The 22921-nt window shown below is 48.0% G+C and overlaps 1 protein-coding gene across 2 annotated transcripts in view; it reads left to right on the top strand.

Annotated features, from left to right (window-relative positions):
* EMC4 (ER membrane protein complex subunit 4) overlaps positions 1-22921 on the top strand; it is a 153795-nt gene that overhangs the window by 116980 nt on the left and 13894 nt on the right. For both annotated transcript variants that reach the window (XM_078644825.1, XM_078644826.1), the window contains exons 4-5: positions 13201-13354; positions 14364-14524. In XM_078644825.1, coding sequence (XP_078500951.1) covers positions 13201-13354; positions 14364-14524 — 315 coding nt within the window. The remainder of the gene's footprint in view (positions 1-13200; positions 13355-14363; positions 14525-22921) is intronic.

The raw sequence follows: 22921 nt of genomic DNA, 5'->3' as shown, positions 1-22921 counted from the left end.
ATAGTGTGCTAGGGGTGCCGGTGCTCACGGGGCCCCCCCCCACTCTTGGAACTGGATTACGGTGCCCCCTGGGGCCTGAACGTGACGGCGCTGAGCCCGCCTGGGGTCCCTGACGGTGGCATAGGGCCGCGCCGCCCGGGAAGAAGGACCTTTCCCCGACAGGCCTGACTGTGGTGGGGGCCACACATTTACGAGGGCTCCTGGTTGGCCCTGATGGAGGGGTGCAGTGAGGGTCCTGCGCGCCCGGGCCAGCACTGGTGAGCGGAGTGTGTCCGGAGGAGTGTAGGACGTTATGGTCCCGGCGGTCGGGGCCCCTGTGGTGACAGATACCCATTGGGCAGTTGTGGAGGTGAGGAGAACTCCCGCCCTGTGCGGCTGGCCCGGGAGGCGACGGGAGGCCTTCAACAGTGGCGCAGCGGAGGGGCTGGTTGAGTCATCACAGTGCAAGAGGAAGGGTGACTGGGCCAAGGGACACCCGGAGTGCCTGAGACTCGGTCCGTAGGACGGCGGACGGCGGTTGGCCCGCATTGAGGGCGACACGTGGCTGGGAAGCAGCGTTTTCTGGTAGCCAACCCCGGGAGGGCGAGCGGGTTTGGGACGGTGGTGAGAGGTCGGGGTGTGACCGTTGTTCCCCGCTGCCCCTCTTCGCGCTGCGGCCGGGGGTGGTCGGTGCCAGACTTCAGCAGTACACAGGGCCCTGAGGAACGCCCCCGGCTCTTGGCCGGACTGTAGACCCCCCAGGTCTAGCCATGGTGACGGCCAGGATCAGAAAAGAGAGGACGGTGAAAGACAGATCCCCGAAGGTGGCGGTGCAGGCCGCTACACCGGCCTCTGACAAGTCTCCGCCGAAAGAAGATTCGGAGGCCCCGGCAACTAAGGCCTTCATGATCGAACTGTTCTCTGTGATAAAGGAGGACATTGCGGAGCTACACTCCCAGCTGGCGTCTGATCTTCACGAGGTAAGACAGTACGTTGATGGTGTGGGGGAGCGGGTCGCGACCCTGGAAGAGCATGATCTGGGGACGGCAGAAGATATCCACCATCTTTAGCAAGACGTGATCCGCCTCACAGAACAAAACCTGGACCTGCAAGCCCATGCAGAGGACTAAGAGAATCGGTCCCGCCGCAATAACATCCGGATTCTGGCGGTGCCCTGGAAGGGCGAGGGGTCGGACCTGCGTGAGTATGTGGTGTCCCTCTTCCTGCACATTCTCAATGAGGAGGACGTGAGAGATGTCCAAATGGACCGAGTGCATCGTGTTGGTCTCCCCTGGGGACCTAAAGCCCCTCCGCCTGACATTTTAGTATGTGTGCATGAATTCCATCTCAAAGAACGGATCCTCAGAAAAGCTAGGGATCTTGCCCCCCTTCAGTTCCGGGATTACCGCCCTTTGCTCTTGCAGGACTTAGCGGCCTCAACGTTGGTGAAACGAAGAGAATTCAAACCTGTCACCAACTACCTCAGAGAGCAGAATGTTCCCTATTCCTGGGGGCATCCATTCAGGCTCATTTTCAAATGGAAGGCCAAGCTTATCCAGGTCCGGTACCTCGAGGCGGCTAGAAACATCTTGGGGCTGGAACAGTCAGCCCCCTCTTCTGAGACAGACGGCTCTCCCAGCAGGCGACGGCGACGGTCTGACGACTGGCAGAGAGTGGGTAAACCTGCACCTAAGGCGAAGCCCAACTTGTCAGCGAGTATGATGGAACGTGGGGCCGCGGTGGCTTCTGTGGCCCAGGTTACGGACGCTTCAGCAGGTACTTAAGGTGTGGCCTCTTTCCCCGGCCTAACAGGGCCAGTCGCTGGCGTTGGAGGGGATGGGTCGCAGCAGGTAATGACTGATTCCTCTACGTCCTGGTGCCGAAAGGAGTCCTGTATCAGGAACTGGACGAGTGTTTAGTTGTTGCCATGTTCCCCTGCCTTTGAGGCCAACACTACGAACTATCGTATGTTTCTTTCTTTTGTACTGTTGTGCTTTGGTTTTTGGGGGGTCGGGGGGGGGGGGGGTTGGTTTCTGGGGCTCCGCATCAGTCCTGGGGGGGGGGGGATAGGTCGAGTGGCTGGGATTTTCTGAGATATTCTCCGCCTGTACAGTCACGGATGCCTTGTCTAATTCTTTCTTCCCCTTACAGCGAATATTGGTAAAGATCTGAAAATTGTTAGCTTGAATGTTCAGGGTCTAAACAGTCCAGTTAAGCGCGCCGCCATTTTATCGCTGTTGGAGGGTGCTGAAGGGGATGTGTGCCTGTTGCAAGAGACTCACCTCCTTTCCAAGGATACTAGGAGGATGAGAGACAAACGTTTTCCAGTGCAGTTGTGGTCCTCATGCGCAGCGAAAAAGCAGGGGGTGGCTATCCTGATCAGCGCCAGAGCTCATTGTAAAGTCGTGTCCCACGTAGCTGACATCAAGGGACGCTTTTTGGCAGTGGGGAAACACACATTTCACAGTGGGCTCCTTCTATGCTCCGAATGTTCACCAGGAACCCTTTTTGAAGACGGCGCTTGCGGAGGTGTTGGCTTCCCCGGATGCGTGTGTGTTGGTGGGGGGAGATTTGAATGTTGTAATGGATCCGGTGCTGGATAGGTCAGCGGAGCGTTCGCATCAAGCGGGGGCTCTCTCTCAGGGGGGGGAGCAGTGGTTGCACGAGGGAGGGTTACATGACGTGTGGCGTATTCAACATCCTCTAGAACGCGATTTCACCTATTACTCCGCAGCTCATAAAACGTATGCGCGCTTAGATCATTTCCTCGCCACGACATCTTTCATGCCCCTTTTATCTAACGCGGAGATCTCCCCGCGCTCGCTGTCCGACCATGCCCTTATCTCTGTAAAGATTGCATGTCATGACCAGAGGCCGCAGTCCTCGGGATGGCGTCTTCGGGATTCCCTCCTCAATTCGGAGTCGGTGGTTGCCCGACTGAGGGCCACGATCACCCAATACTTCGCGGATAACGATAGGGACGGTATGTCGCTACGGTCAGTGTGGGAGGCCCTCAAACTGGTGGCTCGGGGGACTTGATTGCGGTGTCTGCGTCGCTAGCACGGATCCGTAAGGAGAAGTGTGAAGAGTTAGAGAGCGAGGTGGGGGGCTTAGAGGCAATACTAAGCGGACCGGGGCACCTCGCATCTGGAGAGAGTTGGAAACGAAACATCGCATGCCTAAACATCTTGACCTGGATCGCGCGGAATACGCCCTCTTGCGCTTGCGCCGTAAGTTTTACCTCAGCGGGGACAAGGGGGGCCGGATGTTAGCACATAGGCTGAGGGCCCGAACGCAACAGGCAGCCGTCCAGGCCATCAGGGATGCAGCGTGGAGCAGACTGCCGATTCCCTTATCGCGGACTCTTTCCGGCGGTTTTACCACACCGTGTATAGCCGGGAACCCACAGAGCGTGTGCAGGCGTACTTAGCTTCATGTGGAATAACGCCCCTCTCTCCGACCTCTGCAGCTGCGCTCGAAGCGTAAATACGCATTGAGGAAGTCATTTCTGCGATCTCGCGGTTGAAGCTGGCCAAATCACCGAGTCCAGATGGCTTTTCAGCCATTTTTTATAAAAAAGTTTTGCATGGAACTAGCGCCCTTTTTAACCCGCCTTTTTAATTCCTTCCTGGAAACGGGAGAGGTGGCCCCTTCTATGTCAGAGGCGGTGATCACAGTCATCCCCAAGTCAGGGAAAGACCCCAGGGTGTGTGGATCGTACCGCCCGATCTCCCTACTCAACATTGATGCGAAGCTTTTCGCTAGCATTTTGGCTGCCTTAGCCCCCTCATGGATGGCATCATAGAACCGGACCAGGTGGGGTTCATACCGACGCGACAGGGAGGGGAGAACACGAAGAGGCTTTTGCACCTCATGGAGTCTGTACATCGCTCTTGCAAACAGGCCCTTTTCTTATCAATAGACTGCGTCGATTAGACGTACTTGTTCGCGTCTTGAAGGCTTTCGGACTGGGGGACAACTTTATCACCTGGGTGCGCTCCCTCTACACGGCTCCGACGGCGGCCGTCAGGGTGAACGGGTGTAGATCGACCCCTTTCCCCATCACCCGCGGAACGGGGCAGGGGTGTCCTTTGTCGCCGCTGCTCTTCGCGCTCTATATGGAGCCCTTCGCTCAGAGAGTGCGGTCCAACGGAGGCATTGAGGGGGTTCGGTTTGGCGCCGACTAACAGAAAATAAGCCTTTACGCCGATGACGTGATCCTCTCACTTATGTGCACACACCTCCTTGCGGCACTTGTCGGTAGAACTGCACAAATTCGGTGGCGTTGCCGGCTTTAAGGTCAACTTCTCCAAGTCCCAAATCCTCAACTTGTCGATCCCGGATGCTGACGTGCAAGACCTTCAAAAGGACTTTGCCTTCCAGTGGGTCCACTCTGATATCCCTTATCTGGGGATCCGCCTTGCACCCACCATAGCACAGACAATCTCTCTCAACTACAATATCTTAGTTGAGCAAACAACAAAATCGCTGTCTCGATTGCAGCTCGCCTGGTTTGGTCGTTTGGCTGCTCTCAAAATGACGATCCTGCCGCGCATCTTATACCTTTTCCAAATGTTGCCGCTGAGCCCTCCGTCGGGTACCATTCAGAAGCTCCAGGTGCTGCTTACCAAATTTCTATGGAATCGCAAACGTCCACGGCTTGCCTCCGCGTTGCGTACGGCCCCCGGGGCCAGCGGCGGTTTGTGCTTTCCATCATTGTATGCGTATTATCAGGCGGCTTGTCTACGTTTTATTCTAGAATGGAACAGGCCTCATTCCAGCAAGCACTGGTTATTTATGGATCAGGCGGTGGCGGGCTGCAATATTTGGTGCGAGTTATGGCTCCCTCGGAAACATAGAGCCTGGGGTCTATACTTGTCCCCTGTGACATCGCCAACCATGAAAGCATGGGATCAATTGGCACAGTGTAGGGGCTGGACCACCTTCCCCTCACCCATGACGCCCATTGTCGATAACCTGGATTTCCTGTCCGGCTGCTCGTCCCCGGTCTTCCAGCGATGGCGGGAGAAGGGCTGTAAGAGGGTGGGACACCTCTTTGATCTGGAGGGCTTGATTTCGTTCTCCTCGCTCTGCCGGGACTACTTCTCCCACTCTGATGCCGATGCCTTTCCTTACTCGCAGGTAGTTCATTGGGTCACGCCACCCCCTAACATCGCTGATATGTCCCGCCCCATGACGGCGCTCGAACGCTGGGTGGTACGCAAAAAAGATGACCGCAAACTTATCTGACCTATACGCTCTGATCATTGCGCGCCCAAAAACACCGCGTACTAAAGTGCAGGTTCATTGGGAGACGGAGTTGGGCCGCCCGCTGTCACATAAGGAGTGGGAGAAGGTGTTCTATCGCGCGCAGCATACGGCGTCCAATGTGGCGGGTGTGGAATCGGCATACAGGGCGGTGTCGTACTGGTATCACACTCCAGCGCGGATTAAGGTTTGGGACCCGAAATGCTCAGGGCTATGCTGGCGGGGTTGCGGAGCTCCGGGCACTTTGACGCACCTGCTTTGGCAATGCCCGAAACTAGAGCGTTACTGGAAGGCTGTTCTTGACGATATTGTTGAGGCCTTTCACGTCACATTTCCCAGGGCTCCTGAACATGTGCTGCTAGGGCGCCCGCATCCGAAAGCGTTCCCTTTGCGCTCAATGAGAGGTAAACAGATGGCTCTGGCCTTGCTAGCAGCGCGCTTAGCCATCCTTACGCAATGGAGATCCACTGCTCCTCCTGACCCGAGAGACTGAATTAGACGGCTGTGGCATGTGTTGGCAATGGAGCGCCTTTCGTTGTGTGTGGAAGGGAAGGGAGAGGTTTATGCTGAGTTGTGGGAACCATTTATCCATCTTCTTTCCCTTGACCTCCGTGAGGTTACATGTCCCAAGTATCTACAGATCCTGCAACTTATCCCGGTGGTCCCTCAGGGTGCAGTCAAATAGGTTTGGGGGTCTGGAACGTGCTATATGGCGGATGGGACTTAGTGCGCATACGGGGAGTTGAAGAGGCTGATGCGGAGGAGGGAGGGGGGGAGGTGATGGGGTGGGGTGGATTCTATTTTGTGTTACGGGTTCTGTTCTTTTGAAAATGCAGTGACAACTAGAATCGCGGCTGTTCCTCCTGGCAATGCATGTGTTCTCGCCTGGTCGCCCCCCGGGGTGTGGACCCACAGGCTGTGTTTAATGTTGCTGGATCGTGCTCTGCCGGCTGGTGGATGTAGGCAGCCGAGCTGTGTACGGTATTGATATACTGCTCAATAAAAAACAATTGATTCTAAAGTGTAAGGACGGAGACTGAACGTAACAAGCATTTGCAACCACTCTACCGCCCTCACTCTACCGCCCTCACTCTTCCACTCTACCGCCCTTACTCTACCACTCTCACTCTACCGCCCTCACTCTACCACTCTCACTCTACTGCCCTCACTCTACCGCCCTCACTCTACCACTCTACCACCCTTACACCCTCACTCTACCACTCTACCGCCCTCACTCTACCGACTTCACTCTACCACTCTCCCACCCTCACTCTACCACCCTCCCGCCCTCACTCTGCCGCCCTCACTATACCACTCTGCTGCCCTCACTCTACCACTCTGCCGCCCTCCCTCTGCCCCCCTCCGCCGCCCTCCCTCTGCCGCCCTCACTCTGCCACCCTCACTCTACCGCCCTCTCTACCACTCTACCGCCCTCACTCTACTGCCCTCACTCTACTGCCCTCACTCTACCACTCTACTGCCCTCACTCTACCACTCTACCGCCCTCAAACCCTCACTCTACCCCCCTCACTCTACCACTCTACCGCCCTCACTCTACCACTCTACCGCCCTCACTCTACCGCCCTCACTCTACCACCCTCACTCTACCGCCTCACTCTACCACTCTACCGCCCTCACTTTTATTTTTATTTATTTAAAAGGTTTTATATAGCGCTGCTGGACCCAAGAGTATCAGAGCGCTTTACCGCCCTCACTCTACCACTCCACCGCCCTCACTCTACCACCCTCACTCTACCACTCCACTGCCCTCACTCTACCACTCCAACGCCCTCACTCTACCGCCCTCACTCTACCGCCCTCACTCTACCGCCCTCACTCTACCGCCCTCACTCTACCGCCCTCACTCTACCGCCCTCACTCTACCGCCCTCACTCTACCGCCCTCACTCTACCGCCCTCACTCTACCGCCCTCACTCTACCGCCCTCACTCTACCGCCCTCACTCTACCGCCCTCACTCTACCGCCCTCACTCTACCGCCCTCACTCTACCACTCCACCGCCCTCACTCTACCGCCCTCACTCTACCGCCCTGACTCACTCTACCCCCCTGACTCACTCTACCGCCCTGACTCACTCTACCGCCCTGACTCACTCTACCGCCCTGACTCACTCTACCGCCCTGACTCACTCTACCGCCCTGACTCACTCTACCGCCCTGACTCACTCTATCTATGGGCCTCCGTCACGCTATCTATGGGCCTCCCTCACTCTATCTATGGCCCTCCCTCACTCTATCTATGGCCCTCCCTCACTCTATCTATCGCACTCACTCTATAGCATCACCACAGCATCAATCAGCACCACCACAGCATCACTCAGCACCACCACAGCATCACTCAGCACCACCACAGCATCACTCAGCACCACCACAGCATCACTCAGCACCACCACAGCATCACACCGGGCCACAACATAACAATGCGCTACCACAGCATCTCTCGTCGCCACCACAACATCACTCGTCGCCACCACAACATCACTCGTCGCCACCACAGCATCAATCTGTGCAACCATTCAACAACAACTGGTTCAAATATGTTATCTCAATGTTTCAAGCTTTAGTTCTAAAGTTTTATATAGCGCGAACTTGATCCCTAAGTATATCAGAGCGCTTTACAATTTGAGGCAAAGGTAACAAATCAGAGCATTAGTCTAACATGGGGAATCTAATGTTAGCTAGTTAAAAATACTCCGAGCATTATACACGAATAAAAATGTTGAAGCTAAGCAACAAAAAAACCCACAGAATCTGAAGTTCTAAATTAAACCCATCAATGTAGAGCTAGTAATTTGTTACACATTCTATGCCACTGTATAAGTCACTTTAAAAAGAGGCTTCACCTTAGAGTGAGTGATGTCATACAGACATTCCTGCTATACTACTATCAGCATCTGAATGAAGAATTCTTTCAAACAGGTGAGAGAGAACAGGGCAATGGGCAAATACAATGCTTTAGTCTTGATGACCAGGCTCATCAGCTCTACTACAGTCTGAAACCAATTTGATTTAGATAAAGAAAGATAGTAGGAGGGACGGGGAATGGGGCAAAGAGTAGTTCTGCATTGTTGGTGAGTGGCTCAAATTTTGGTGAAAAAAAACTAGTAGTTTGCATGTTATGTTATGTTATGTTAGAACTGTATTTCTTGAGCGCACGGCTACCCAGATCGGGTGTCCCGGCGCTTTGGCAGAGAGTCCTGAACACAACCAAGAAAAACCCAGCGGCAGAAACACTGTAGACCCACTGGTTAGGCGGAGAAGAGGCGCGTCTTGAGCTCCTTTCTGAAGGCCAGGAGATTGTTAGCCTTGCGGAGTGACAGAGGGAGCTCATTCCACAGACTGGCCGCCATAAACTGGAAAGACCGGCCTCCCATCCGCACGCGTTTGATCACTGGTACCTCCACTTTAGCCAGGTCAGCAGATCTCAAACTCCTCCGGGGAACGTAGAGAGCAATCCGCTTCCTGAGGTAAGCTGGGCCAATGCAGTGGAGGGCTTTAAACGCCAACGTGAGGACCTTGAACCTAATTCTGCTAGGGATAGACAGCCAATGCAGCCTGCCGCGCAGTAGAGAGGCACTGGCTCTCCGTGGAAGGCCAAAGATGGCTCTGGCCGCCGAATTTTGGACAACTTGCAATCTGGATACCAGATATTTAGGCAGACCAGAGAAAAGTGCGTTAGCGTAGTCTAAACGCGAACCCACAAGTGCATGCACATGGGTGGTCTTATAAGGTATCAGCAATTGTTTGTTCATGGTACATGTTGATGATTTCCTTTTTATTAGGGGCTTTATTGATGTTTATAGACAAGTAAGCCTTTTCTGCTCTCTTAATTGCTCTGTTGTTGCGGTGTCTCTCTTAATACATTTTATCTTCTTCAGAACTGGACTTGTGCCACTATCGTTCCAGGTTTTGGCTGGACTGTTTCAGTCTAGCTATTTCTCTGCTAAACCACTTAGTGATGCTTAGATACTTTGCTGAGGTTTGTCTTATTACAAATGTCACAAAAAGATGTTAATATTTCACTTCTGTTTTTGGATTTTCGTCACAATAAAATACACTGAACATAATCTTCACAAAAGTTATTTACAAAAGTTTAAGCTATCGCCATCATAAATTACAATAACTTTTATTTAAGTATTAATTATTTAAAAAAATTAAAAGCCATTGTTATTTGTAATATCAATACATCTACGTCACGTAAATACAACACATATTGCATTACAAATGCTATAGGTGTCACATTTGCGAAAGTTAAAACTATTGGAATTGTAAATGACAAAGCTATTAATTTAGCTATTTTCCAAACCAACACATAAATACAAAATTTGTCATTTACAATACCAATAGCTCAAACTTTCCTTATGCGAGACCTATTGCATTGCAAACGCTTGTTTTCTCAGATCCCGCTTGACAGATCACCATGAAACTTTCCATATACAACAAAACCCAACTTTCCATTTCTTTGGGAAAATTTCGTGAAGATTCATCAAACGGTGCCAAAGTTATAGGCCAAGTCAAAAATGCTTTTCCTATAGAAAAATGGTCCTAACTGTAACTACCTACTAGCCACCGCCAGTAGGTAGTATATATTTATGTATATATTTCACAAGAACTGGTGAAAAATTGCTAATATTTCATGGATCCCTATGAAATAGAAGTTTCATTCAAATTACCACTGCCAACCCAGTCTGCAGATGATTAACATTGTCAGGGTCTCTTAAGATTATGCAGAAGTGGAGGCTAAATTATGAAGAGCCTTAAGGAATTTACATTGCGGCCATAGCGAGGGGCATATTGACTAATTTAAAGCAACTTGTGGAGTTGATATAGCTCCGCAGGGGAACAAGTGGCAACTTAGTTGGGGTGAAATTTGGGAAGGAGACTGAATAAATTCTGCCGTCAGTGTGGTGACAAGTGAACACGTACCCAGACGTTTTCTATCTATTACTGTGAAATGGCTTATTGGACTTAGGGGACTCTATAGTCATTAATGGAAAAAAACGTGGGCACCACTGTTGTGATCTATGTATAATTGACAACCCAAAGATGGCTTCCAAAGACATCGTATTTGAACGAGGACAGCAGCAGTCCCTACCTGTTTGCCATCTTTAGACCCCCGAATAGGAGCACACAAGATATGTCATATGAAAAATGCTGTTGTCAACATGTCGATTTCACAGGGAAGGAAGTAGTGAAAAAGGCATACTCCAAAACGCATCTAGTTGCAATAATAAAGTGACTCTTGACCCCTTGAGTGCTCCGTGTTTGTCCATTTGGATTATTTGTGTGTGTGTGCTTGCGTGCATATATGTAAATGTGTGTATATATATATATGTGTGTGTGTGTGTGTGTGTGTGTGTGTGTGTATGTGTATATATATATATATACATATATATATATATATATGTGTATGTATGAATGTGCTCCCTGTTTTCCGTTTTTACTGATTTTTACAGATACATACAGACAGAAAACCATTTAATTTCATGTCTGTATTTATTTTTAAATGTGGATAGAAACAGAAATTATGTTCCTTTTTTAAGTGATTTTAAATACTGTCAGCCATGACTGTCCGGCCAATAGATGCGCGGATTGACAGGTATACTATAGGCAGTTAAAAAATTAAGACCTTTTAGTAATGAGGCTTAAAGATCAGTAGAGATGCATAAAGTTAATATTAAAACTTAAACATTTTCGTATATGTATATAGATTTACCATCTGTGGATGTACATATCATTGCAACCTGTCAGACAGTCAAATAATAGCGTACATTTATTGGTTAAACAAATGCGGAAATATACTAGTTTCAGCTTCTTTTTTTCACAAAACCTAAAATAAATACAGATAAAATTAACAAAACAGAAATATGAATAAATACAGACGGAAATGTTAAAAAAATAAAAAATACCATAAACCCGGGAGCCATAATATATCTATATATATGCGCTCACACATGTATTTTTGTTGCACAATCCAGTGCTACAAAAACTATTATTTCACAAGAACTAGTAAAATATTGAAAATGTATCAATTGATCCCTTTGAAAAGTGTGTTTCATCCTAGTGAGCGCTCCCAAACTAGTCTGCAAATGATTAACATTGTCTTGGTCTCAGATTATGCAGAAGTGGAGGACTACATTATGCAGCAGGGTTACCTAAAGAATGCACCAGGAAAAGGCAAATTGAGCCCATTATGTAGCACATTGTGTGGTAGTAATATTTTGATTCATTTGAGCTACAAACAATATTTTCGGTTGAAAACTGCAAATTATGCCGCAAATTATATGGTAAGTGTCTTAAATAAAAAATGAAGAGATGCATGCTCTGAAGACTGAAACACATTATTCCACTGTCTCGGGCCAATAAACAATCTATTCATAAAAGATACACAAAACCTAAACATTCTGATTCAAATCAGTACCTGTTAGTTGCACCTTTTAGAGAAGAGCTTAGCAATCTCTCCGTTCTACAGAGAATGTTTTTAAAAGCACAAGTGTTTTTCCAAAATCTTCACATTGTTAACTGCATAATTAAACATTGTTCTCTTCTTTTCAGTGTAGAAAATCAAATGGTGTAGTCCAGTGTTTATATCCCTATATTTAGTAACCATTTATTTTACGGAAAAGTAAATTTTTTCAAGTTAACCAACTGAAAACAAACATAGAATATGAAAAATACATAACGGGTAACAAGTATAATATGCCCTTTGTTGCATTTCGGTTTTCGGTGTGTTCTGGTGACATTTACTGGATAAAGGTATACAGATAGATCTAAGAGGTGGGGGAAGAGGGCTAAAGTTTAATAAATATTTAAAATATGATACCTAAAATAAAATAAATTGAGCAAGGTTATAATATTGAAAAATAATTTGAGAATAAAGCATTAAAGTAAGATACGTAAAAAGACAAAAACATTTAGTTACAAAATATAGACGATCTAAAACATGACAATATAATGGTAAATACTTACCTGGATGCTATTGTAGTACTTTATATAGTCTGTAGATATATTTGATGGCAAAATTAATGATGTGGCACAGCTGAAACTGGGTCATTGGAAGCCAACATTGTACCTTGGTTTTAAACATTACATATCTTTTGCAAAAAAAGGAAAATCAATATCCAGTGTGTTATAGATGGGTTGGTGTTTGGTCCTGCCTGCCCTTGGGATGGATTACTCTGTTTACCATAATTTGGGAAAGAATATACTATAATCGCTTTTTCACCATATTGGTATCCAATATGAAGTGCTTGCAGATGCTATGTGGGATTCAGATAGCAGATCTCCCCAAAGAAGAGATGCCTGAGAAGCTTTTGTTTCTCTAGCGAGTAAGACCCCCCTCCCCCTGCCCCTCCAATCCTTCATCTTCCTTACCTCCCTCTCCTCCCTCCTTTTTCTTTGTCCTTTTAAAGCTAAGCTACTTTTTGCTGTTCGAGAAGATGATGCCTGGCTGGACTGATAATGCAGTCTCCTGTCGTATGGCGGCGACATCTCCCACTGTTATAGACAACTGAGCTCTCTCAGTACCCAAGCTGTTACAAGTTCAATAAGTAGGTCGGTAGTGATGAGCTACAGAAATCACAATGTTCCTGCAGAATGCACTGCGATTGCAATTGGTGACCCTCCATGTTTCTCAAGAGGAAGATAACAGCAGGATTTGGATTGTCTTTAAGGGGTTGACGATCTTACCTTGCTTCATACACCAACTATTGTGAGTACTTTGTATGTTTACAGACCTCTAGTTGGCCTTGCAGGCTAAAGCCGACTCTTGAGGAGGCAAATAGTAAACATTTTGTCGACATCCAGTTTTTGCGCACAGTTTAGTGGTTGTGCTCAATTTCCTAGGCTAAAATTCCTGTGGCCCTTAAGATCGCCCAGCTGAGGTCTGGTTAAGGGAGGGTGTGCTTGGGATAACGTCTCTGTCTTTTTTCTAGCGCTGCTGGGACATCGCACTGGGGCCCCTGAAACAGATCCCCATGAACCTATTCATCATGTACATGGCAGGCAACACCATCTCCATCTTCCCCATCATGATGGTCTGCATGATGGCCTGGAGGCCGATTCAAGCGCTCATGGCTGTATCGGCAAGTGAGTATCCCAGCCTCTTTCTGTATGATGGAAACAGCCCTGCAGAGTAAAAAAACCCAGCCCCTCAACTTAACCTGTAGTAGCCAATGCTATGCTTGTGTTAGAACACGCACAGCTGTGCCAGTGCATCGGATTCCTGACACGTCCCTTTATTTACTGCTCTTTTCTTGTGACATCCAGGCTGCTCTGCTGATCTACTTTACTGCTTACCTCCACCCCTCAGCTACTCCTGTACAGAGGTCTACACTCCATTGCCAAAGCGCATCAGCCCTGATCTACAGCCCTCCACGGTATATCAGAACTGGATCCCACACAGTGCTTGGCTGATGCACATCACCAGCGGCTGGTTAAAGTACCTCATCCCAGCCATGCAGCACTCTGTGCTATTACAGCCCTTAGCTGTCACAGTACCCACCTATACTGACTGCAGCCCCCCCTTCTACTCTGTTCTTTTGCTCCGACCACTACCCTTTGTCCTCTTCTATAGCACTTCTTCCTGCTCCGTTTCTTGGCCTTGTCTGCACTGCTTTCCATCTCTTCTGCACTTTCTGCTATTCCGTCTTTGGACCCTGACAATACTCCTCCATACTTCCTGCAGGACCAACAGCTGTTCCAGCCCTGAGCAGTGAAAGCCATTCCTGCTACTCTGACTCAGGGCTCTGACAGTACCACTTTGTCCTGCTGTACTGTCTGTCAGTTGTATCCAGTTCTGGGCTCTGTTGCTATCCCTCTGTCCTCCTTTTCAGTACATTTGCTATTTCGTTCTGAACTCTGACAGTATCCACCTGTCCTGCCCTACAGAGCCACAGACTAGCACAGTGCAGGGCTGTGAAAGTACCCTATCTTGCTCTCCAGTGCCTCCCGTTGTTCGTCCGTCCTTGATCTGTCCAGCCTTTCAGTAGTTGATGCGATTCCAAGACTGAGTACCTCTGGTAGTTTAATCCAAGGCCCTGACATTGTCTCTCTAGTTCCTCATTTTAGAGTTCGTTAACTCAGTTTTTTTTTCCAGCCTTCAAGATGCTGGAGAGTTCGAACCAGAAGTTCTTGCAGGGCCTGGTGTATCTTATTGGAAATCTCCTGGGACTGGCACTGGCTGTGTATAAGTGTCAGTCCATGGGACTTCTGCCAACACACGCATCTGACTGGCTAGCCTTCATTGAGCCCCCTGAGGTAAGTAGGATGAGCCTTTGCTGCTATCTCTTCCTTTGTTTCTTAAACACCTTGTCTTCCATCCCCTGGTCAGTGGTCACTGGCAACCTGAAGTATCTGTGTGACAGAAATGTAAGAAACCAAAAGGGGGCCTCGACAGTGATGGCTCATTCCTGTTACAGAGAGAGCTGCCGGGTCATCTGTTATCTGTGCGTTCTCCTGGTAGTGTAATTCAGACAGGAATTCTCATATTGGCTTCTGTAAAATGTGCTCTAACCGTGCTAGAGCAACCTGCCTAGAAAAGAGTCTCAGATCTTCCTAACCCGCACTGGCTCAGATCCCAGAAGTTGGAAAATCTTGTTAGAGGTCTTGTAAGAAAGGTTGTAAAACAGCACCCTAGCTGTTATATATTTTTGTTACTGCTGTGAAATTCGCGAGTAATTCACTTATCAGTTAAATGCTTTAAAATGTTCCTTTGTGGTAAGCTCTGATAACATCAGCATTTTTTAATATACTTCTATGTTTGATGATAAATGTGTAAATAGCTAACAAAAATACATACATTATTCTAAGTCTGTTACAAACATAATAACAGTTAAAGTGATATAGTCTAACTATCTATATAAATTACTTCCTCAGCAGTTAGGGGAGGATGGAAAGATGTTTGATCTATGTGGTCAGTGCTGCCTTACATAGGAGATCTGACAAATGCAGATGAGTTCAGTCATCTGTTTTGTGAGCCAGTGGCGTTGTTTACATATGGCACGTGATATATAGTGCTGCAGAAAGTTCTATAACACTTCAATGTAATGACTCAAAATATGACATTCCTTATCAGATGAGCTTGCGCACTTTTTTTAACCTTCCACAGGAATGTTAAACAAGCATTTACAATGCAACTGTCTCGCCTTTGCAAAAGTTAGAGCTATTGGCATTGTAAATGACAATTTTTGTATTTATGTGTTGGTTTAGAAAACAGATAAATAAATGGCATTGTCATTTACAATGCCAATAGCTTAATCTCTCGCAAATGCGAGACCTATTGCATTTTCACACACACACACACACCCACACACACACACACACACACACACACATGTGGTGGTGGTGGTGGTGGATGTGGTGGTGATGGTTGTGTTGGTGGTGGTTGTGTTGGTGGTGGTGGATGTGGCGGATGTGGTGGTGGTGGTGGATGTGATGGTGGTGGATGTGGTGGTGGTGGATGTGGTGGTGGTGGATGTGGTGGTGGTGGTGGATGTGGTGGTGGATGACCGGCTGCAGATTTTTGCATACTGCTCCCAGCTTCAAATGGTTATTAGCAGCTCATTCAAAGTAATACCGGTTTACTCTGCAGTACAGGTGGAATTACCATAACACAGTAAATGTAAAGTGGTAGATAAATCATACTAGCAAGACCTGGGAAGCAGTGAAATGAATAAAACAATACGCCCTGCTTACCTGCATACGAAAAGCTTAAACACCTGCAGCAGAATAAACTAAAAGTTTTAAGACAAGTTCAACTCCTAATGCAATAGATGCAGTGGACACAAAAATCAGGTCATACTTAAAAGAGAAAAAAAATAGCATTGCCAAACGCGCACGTGTCCGGTTACCCCCGAGCGACACACAAACACAGGAAACAGCAAAGTTTCAGAGTAAGGTATGACAGTTTCCTTCAGACAAGTTTGGGCGACATGGCTCAAACCGCAGAAGTTATGAATACTAAAAGGACACTGGTTACAAACGGAACCACCTTTCCGACACCACAACACAATACAACGCACCATGTGACTAGCCTACATTTAGTCCAATTGCAAACACCCAAGGCACGCATTTGCTTTAACTTTCAGTTTCTCGTGCCCCACAGACCACGTGCATTGCAGCCGAAACACCCCACTATGGTTTAAGTCCCTCGTGGCACACTCAAAATAACTCTGAATGCTTAAGGAGCACGTGGGCAGTCTAATAAACGAAACGAGATAGTAGGTAAGTCCATTTTAAATTTAAGGCTAGATTATATTGTATGTCCCGGTGACCAACGAGTGAGATTCTGAAACATTAAGCCTCCTTTATCTTCTGCAACACACTCCTAGAAGCAGCATGGGTTTCCATTAGGCGATGTACAAAACCAGCCATGCTTGTCCTTAAAGAATATAACACCCCTGCAGATATCAGTCGGACGTATATAACATTCGTACAACAGGCCGCGCCACACAACTGTACAACCATGCGTGATGTTCACCATTGCTACCTTGCACACTCCTGGTGCCATGCACTAGTGACAGGGTCACTCATCGCTTGTCCATTGGGACCACAGGGACTGTTCCTGGTGACTGGCAGCCGCTGAGGCTTCCGGTAGACTAAACCCCACTTCACGGTCAAAAACGGAACTTCAAATTAAAAATAAAATGAATAAAACCAAGAATAAATCAAAACTCCCGATCTAAGGACGCGGACTTTTCCTCATCACGGAGAAATGGAAGATCACACGGGGTGTTCCGGCCAGACTGCGTAAAATAAGCGTCCTTTGCTTTTAAAGAGTAAATCATCTTAAAGTGGTCGTTTACCATCCTGACGGAGTCCTTATCCCGAGGCCTGGGCCGCTGCATCCGGGCACAGTGTATGTCCTGGATAGGTGGGCAGTGCACTGCCTGCTCACAAGCGGTCAGTGTGCGTCAGGAGCTGCGCTGAGAGCATGATCGCACAGAAGAGACTCGCCGACTGCCGGGTAGGCTCATGCCTAAACAGCTGACACACGGGCAGACGGGCAGCAGAGGATTCTGTAAGCCCTGTCCTTTTCAGACTGGGGGCGTGTTTTTCTTTCTCCCCTCTTCTCCATTGGCTGGAGGAGAGGAGAGGAAGAAATGAAAAAAACACGCCGCTCAATCCGAAGAGGACAGGGCTTACAGCGAAAAGAGAACATCACAGAGACCTCTTCTCCAATGGCTGGCTGCCGTTTGGGAGGCCAGCCAATGGAGAAGAGGGGCGGGGTTTACCCTCGCTACCCTGAGACATAAAGTCTCGCTGGCGAGACTGCGCATGTGCACAGCCTACGCCAGTCTCGACCTAAACAAGCATGTTCGAGGCATGTGGGCTGCTGAATTCATATCTTAGCATAGATCGCCGCCACGTGTTGGGTCCGGATGTTTGCACCATGTTGTCTTGGAAGAGTCTTCGAAGTATCACGAGATAGGTGACTCCTCCCCTGGACTACAGTGCGCATGGGCATCTTCTCCATCTTCAGATTGTTGTTTTCCGCCATTGGGTTTGGATGCACTTCGACAGCTCCAACTTCAAGACCGAAGTTTTCCAACTCTCTAACGCTAAAGCCTTCTACATTCGACGGTATTGTTTCCACTCGGTATCCCCCTCGACTCGACAAAACTTCCATTTCCCTCTGGGCGTCAACGTGGGCTGTTGGGCCTTTTCGACGCCACTTGGACCTCCTGCTGATGGAAAGGACCCCGTTTAAGAAATGCCCGGAGTGCTGAGCCAAGTTTCCACACAGTGACAAGCATAGAGTTTGCAACAGGTGCCTATCTCCGGAGCACAACGAAGAACACTGTCCAGCTTGTGCTCTGTTCCGGTCAAAAAAGACTATTCGGAACCGAAGAGCTGCTCGACTAGAAATGCAGCAGCAGGCACCAAACCCGGAAAACATATTCGATGACGAACATGAACTCCCAGAGGCGGGGTTCTCTGAAGATCTCGAAATAGTCACCGTAGAGGACCAGTCGGACTCCGATGACCAGATTACACCGGGGCAATCCGTGAGTACCAAAGCCCCTACCCCGCCTCCACCTCCACACAAGGCTCCGGTCAAAGCATCGCCTAAAAGCCTTAGCCGTGACCGAAACACCGCTTCAGAAGCCCCGCCTTCCGGCTCCGAAGACCACACCCAAACCTTCCGGTATCCCGTCATCTAGCAAAATGGAGCCGAAGAAGGCCGTCGAGCCAAAAAAGGCCTTCAAGCCAAAGAAAGCCGTCGAACCCAAAAGGCACGTCGAGCCTAAGAAGGTTGTCAAACCGAAAAAGGTCATCGAACCGAAGAAGGTCCTCGAACCGAAGAAGGTCCTCGAACCGAAGAAGGTCGTCGAACCGAAGAAGGTCGTCGAACCGAAGAAGGTCGTCGAACCGAAGAAGGTAGTCGAACCGAAGAAGGCCGCCGAACCGAAGAAGGCCGTCGAACCGAAGAAGGCCGCCGAACCGAAGAAGGCCGCCAAACCGAAGAAGGCCGCCAAACCGAAGAAGGCCGCCGAACCGAAGAAGGCCGCCGAACCGAAGAAGGCCGCCGAGCCGAAGAAGGCCGCCGAGCCGAAGAAGGCCGCCGAGCCGAAGAAGAAGGTCGTTGAGCCAAAGAAAGCCGCCGAGCCGAAACAAGTCGTCGACCCGAAAAAGGCCGTCGAACCGAAAAAAGGCGTCGAGCCAAAAAAGGCTTCACATCATAAAGACTTCCAGTCTAAAGAGGCACTTGACCCGAAAAAATCCGTCCAGCCGAAAAAGGCAAAATCTTCGGCGCCACGGACAGAGGAGGAAGAACTCTTTCACCCAGATCCACAACAAAGATTGTATTTAGACCCTGAGACAGGACATATAGTCTACAATAAAAACAAAAGAAGACTGGACACTGAAGCCCCTTCCCCTGTTCTGCCTAAGAAAAAGGGACTTTGGCACATCCCCTTCAAGACCTTACACACCTCCTCCTTTCACTCCCAACATGCCTTATGTTCCATATTCTCCTTCACTTGTAGATTATAATCAGGAAGAAGACATGGGGGAAGATCCTCAGGATGATTTTATACCACCTGACGATCCGGGGAACCCAGATGTCACATGGAGTGACCATAATGATCCTGATGACACAGATTATACACAACCCATACCCGATCCCACTACATACCCCACAAAGCCGTCTCCTACTGACGACACTGTCGCTTTTAACCAACTTGTGGACAGAGCAGCTCAGTATCATGGTGTACACATGCACACTGAGCCTATAGAGGAGGATTTCCTATTTAACACCTTCCCAACATCAGAGAAGAGTGTACGTGTACTCCCTATGCTAAAAGGGGTACTTAAGCACGCACCAGACATCTTTAAAGACCCAGCCAGGGCGCGTGTCCTCAATTCAAGGATTGGAAAAAAATATAAACCGGCCCCTACCGACCCCTCTTATATCAGGTCTCAGCTACCACTAGACTCCCTAGTTGTGTCTAACGCCAGAAAGCGAGCAAACTCGCAAACGGGTGATGCTCCCCCTCCTGACAAGGAGTCAAAACTTTTAGAAGCATCAGGGAAAAGAGTAGCCTCTCAGGCAGCAAATACCTGGAGGATTGCCAATACACAAGCTCTCCTAGCACGCTATGACAGAGCACATTATGACGAACTGGAGGGATTATTACAACACCTACCAGAACCCTATAAGGAAAAAGCAAACGACCTAATACAAGAAGGGAAATTCATCACTAACGCATCCATAAAATGCGCCCTTGATGTAGCTGATACAGCCGCTAGGTCTGTCAACACTAGTCTACTGCTACGCCGGCATGCCTGGCTTCGCATTCAGGTTTTAACAATGAAGTGCAGTCTACCATACTCAATCAACCCATTAACCAAGATTTCTTATTTGGACCTGCGGTGGATACCATCTTAGAAAAGATGAAAAAAGACACTGACGCTGCTAAGTTCATGGGTGCACTTCAATTTCAACAGTCCAGAAGTTCTTTTCGTCGCTCATTCTTTCGAGGATCAGGCAGAGGCAACACATCACAAACATCTTCATCATTCAAAAGCACTACACAAGGCACCTTTAATAGAGGCTCCAATAGAGGAGGTTATAGAGGAAACAATAACAAGGGCAGAGGACGTGGTAATAATAACACACGAGCCTCCACCGCCACCAAACAGTGACTTTCTCACATTCCCTCCAGACCACTTAACACCAGTCGGAGGAAGACTAACACAATTCCTACCAGTCTGGAATGCCATTACTACAGACAGGTGGGTGAGACAAATTATCCAGTATGGTTACTGCCTGGAACTCATTTCTACTCCACCCAAGCACCGTCCAATGTCCAAATAACACATCACGCTGTTACAACAGGAGGTGTAATCCATGCTAGAAAAAGGTGCCATAGAGCTAGTCCCATTACAACATCAAGGGACAGGGTTATACTCTCTATACTTCCTCATTCCCAAAAAAGACGGCTCCCTCAGACCAATATTGGACCTCAGACCTCTGAACCAATATATTCACTCAGATCATTTTCATATGATCACTCTACAACAGGTACTCCCACTACTCCAGCAAGGCAACTTCCTCGCCACATTAGACCTCAAGGATGCATACTTTCACATCCCCATACATCCGGCTCACAGGAGATACCTCAGGTTCACAATAGAGGGTCAGTACTATCAATTCAAAGTCCTCCCCTTCGGGGTAACCACAGCACCAAGGGTGTTTACAAAATGCCTAGCAGTAGTGGCAGCACACCTCGGAAGGCAAAACATCCATGTGTTCCCCTACCTCGACGATTGGCTCATAAAAGCCAACTCGTACGTACAGTCTGCCAACCATACCTCTCAGACAATCCAGCTACTGCACAATCTAGGTTTTTCAATAAATTACCCAAAATCACATCTGCAACCCTCCCACATACAGCAATATCTGGGAGCAACAATAAACACCTCAGTAGCAAAGGCATATCCAAACCCTGCCAGGATAGCCAGCATACAATCATTCATTCAAACATTTCAGCCACAACACTCCCTGCCAGCTCGAGTGTTCATGCAGCTCATAGGTATGATGGCCTGCATATTCATCGGCCCTCATACTCCGCTTCAAATGCCGAGAGCAGACGAATATCGGTAGAGCAGAGCATCCGTATTATACGGAGACTTGGACCCTAATTATACATGGGGCTAGTGCAGAACATTACGCCAGATCTAGAGGCTACTTTCAGTAAGAAAAGTATGTTGCCAAGCTTATATGCCTACAAGACATAACAAAGATATGCCGCTAGTCTCAGGCTGATTTTTAATGTGAAGATTGAACAATTGTTTTTAACTGCTATAGCTGTCTAGTTCTCTGAAGTGCCCGATCTGGGGGGTCTTCTATCAAAATTATAAGATTGGAAAATATATATATCCTTCCCCCATCAAAACAGAAGGGACAAGCAATATCACATAAGACTCTCCATAGTAAGGGCTTTAACCACCATACATCAAAAAAGGTCACTGCATGAAAACTGTCTACATATGAAAGAGTACACAATAATACAAGTCTTGAAAAAGATGGTGTAATAAATTCAAACCATCGAAACGCGTCGACGCTTCAACTTCAGTTGCACTATCCTGTCACTCAATACTGGTGAAAAGAGGCCTAAGTTTAGAAAGCTCATTCCCAGTATTACAATTATATGTTATGACGGAAGTGTATATTGTTAAGATCAAGCTTCTATGTCTGACTGTTAAACATTGTACTTGGGTAGTTTTCATGCGCTGGGATTGTGTAATTTTTTTTTTAAATATGTATACCCTTCCTAATGTCAACAATTTAGTGTTATATGTTATATTAAATGTATGAATTCATGTGCTTTTTTTATTATAATACTTTCTATACAAACAAATAATAAATATATATATGAATATGGTTTTTTAACTATTGTGTTGGTTTTCCCCTTACATATGGTTTTCATGGTGGGAAACATGAGTATGCAAGATATTTGAATGGTGGAGGTGTGAAAATTATGGTTTAGTCCAAATAGAATTTACCTCAAGGGATCCTTTCCTTTTTCACTTCAATATCCAAACCCTGCCAGGATAGCCAGCATACAATCTCTCATTCAAAAATTTCAGCCACAACACTCCCTGCCAGCTCGAGTGTTCATGCAGCTCATAGGTATGATGGCCTCCTGCATATTCATCGTCCCTCATACTCCGCTTCAAATGCGTCCCTTACAAGAATGCCTAGCACGCCAGTGGAACCAAGCTCAAGGACAACTAAAAGACATAGTATTGGTAGACAGTCGCACTTACCACTCTCTGCATTGGTGGAACCCACAAAACCTTTCCAAGGGGCGACTGTTTCAAGAGCCTTGCTGTAGGAGAGTAGGGTCTGCAATCCCATGATCACCCAGATTTTTTGCTTTTTGCTTCACTGGTTTACGACTTTCCCTGGCTGTGGGCCTGCTAATCAGACCCACAGCCTAGCTGTTCTCTCTAATCCAAATTGTACCCAGGTACTGAATTGGCACTGGGCCCTCTCAAGTCCCTGTACCCAGGGCTGAGGTGCACCCAGAAGTCTCCCAGGGGCTGCAGCATGTATTATGCCACCCCTGGGCTGACTAACTAAATCAGACACAACTGGCTGCTTGACAGCTGGGGCAGAGTGGTGTACTCACCCTCTGCTGTAGATAT

This window comes from Lissotriton helveticus, chromosome 5_1 (assembly GCF_964261635.1).
Source record: "Lissotriton helveticus chromosome 5_1, aLisHel1.1, whole genome shotgun sequence".
NCBI lineage: Eukaryota > Metazoa > Chordata > Amphibia > Caudata > Salamandridae > Lissotriton > Lissotriton helveticus.
Note: the sequence above shows the minus strand (reverse complement) of the source record. Positions and strands in the feature narration are given on the sequence as shown.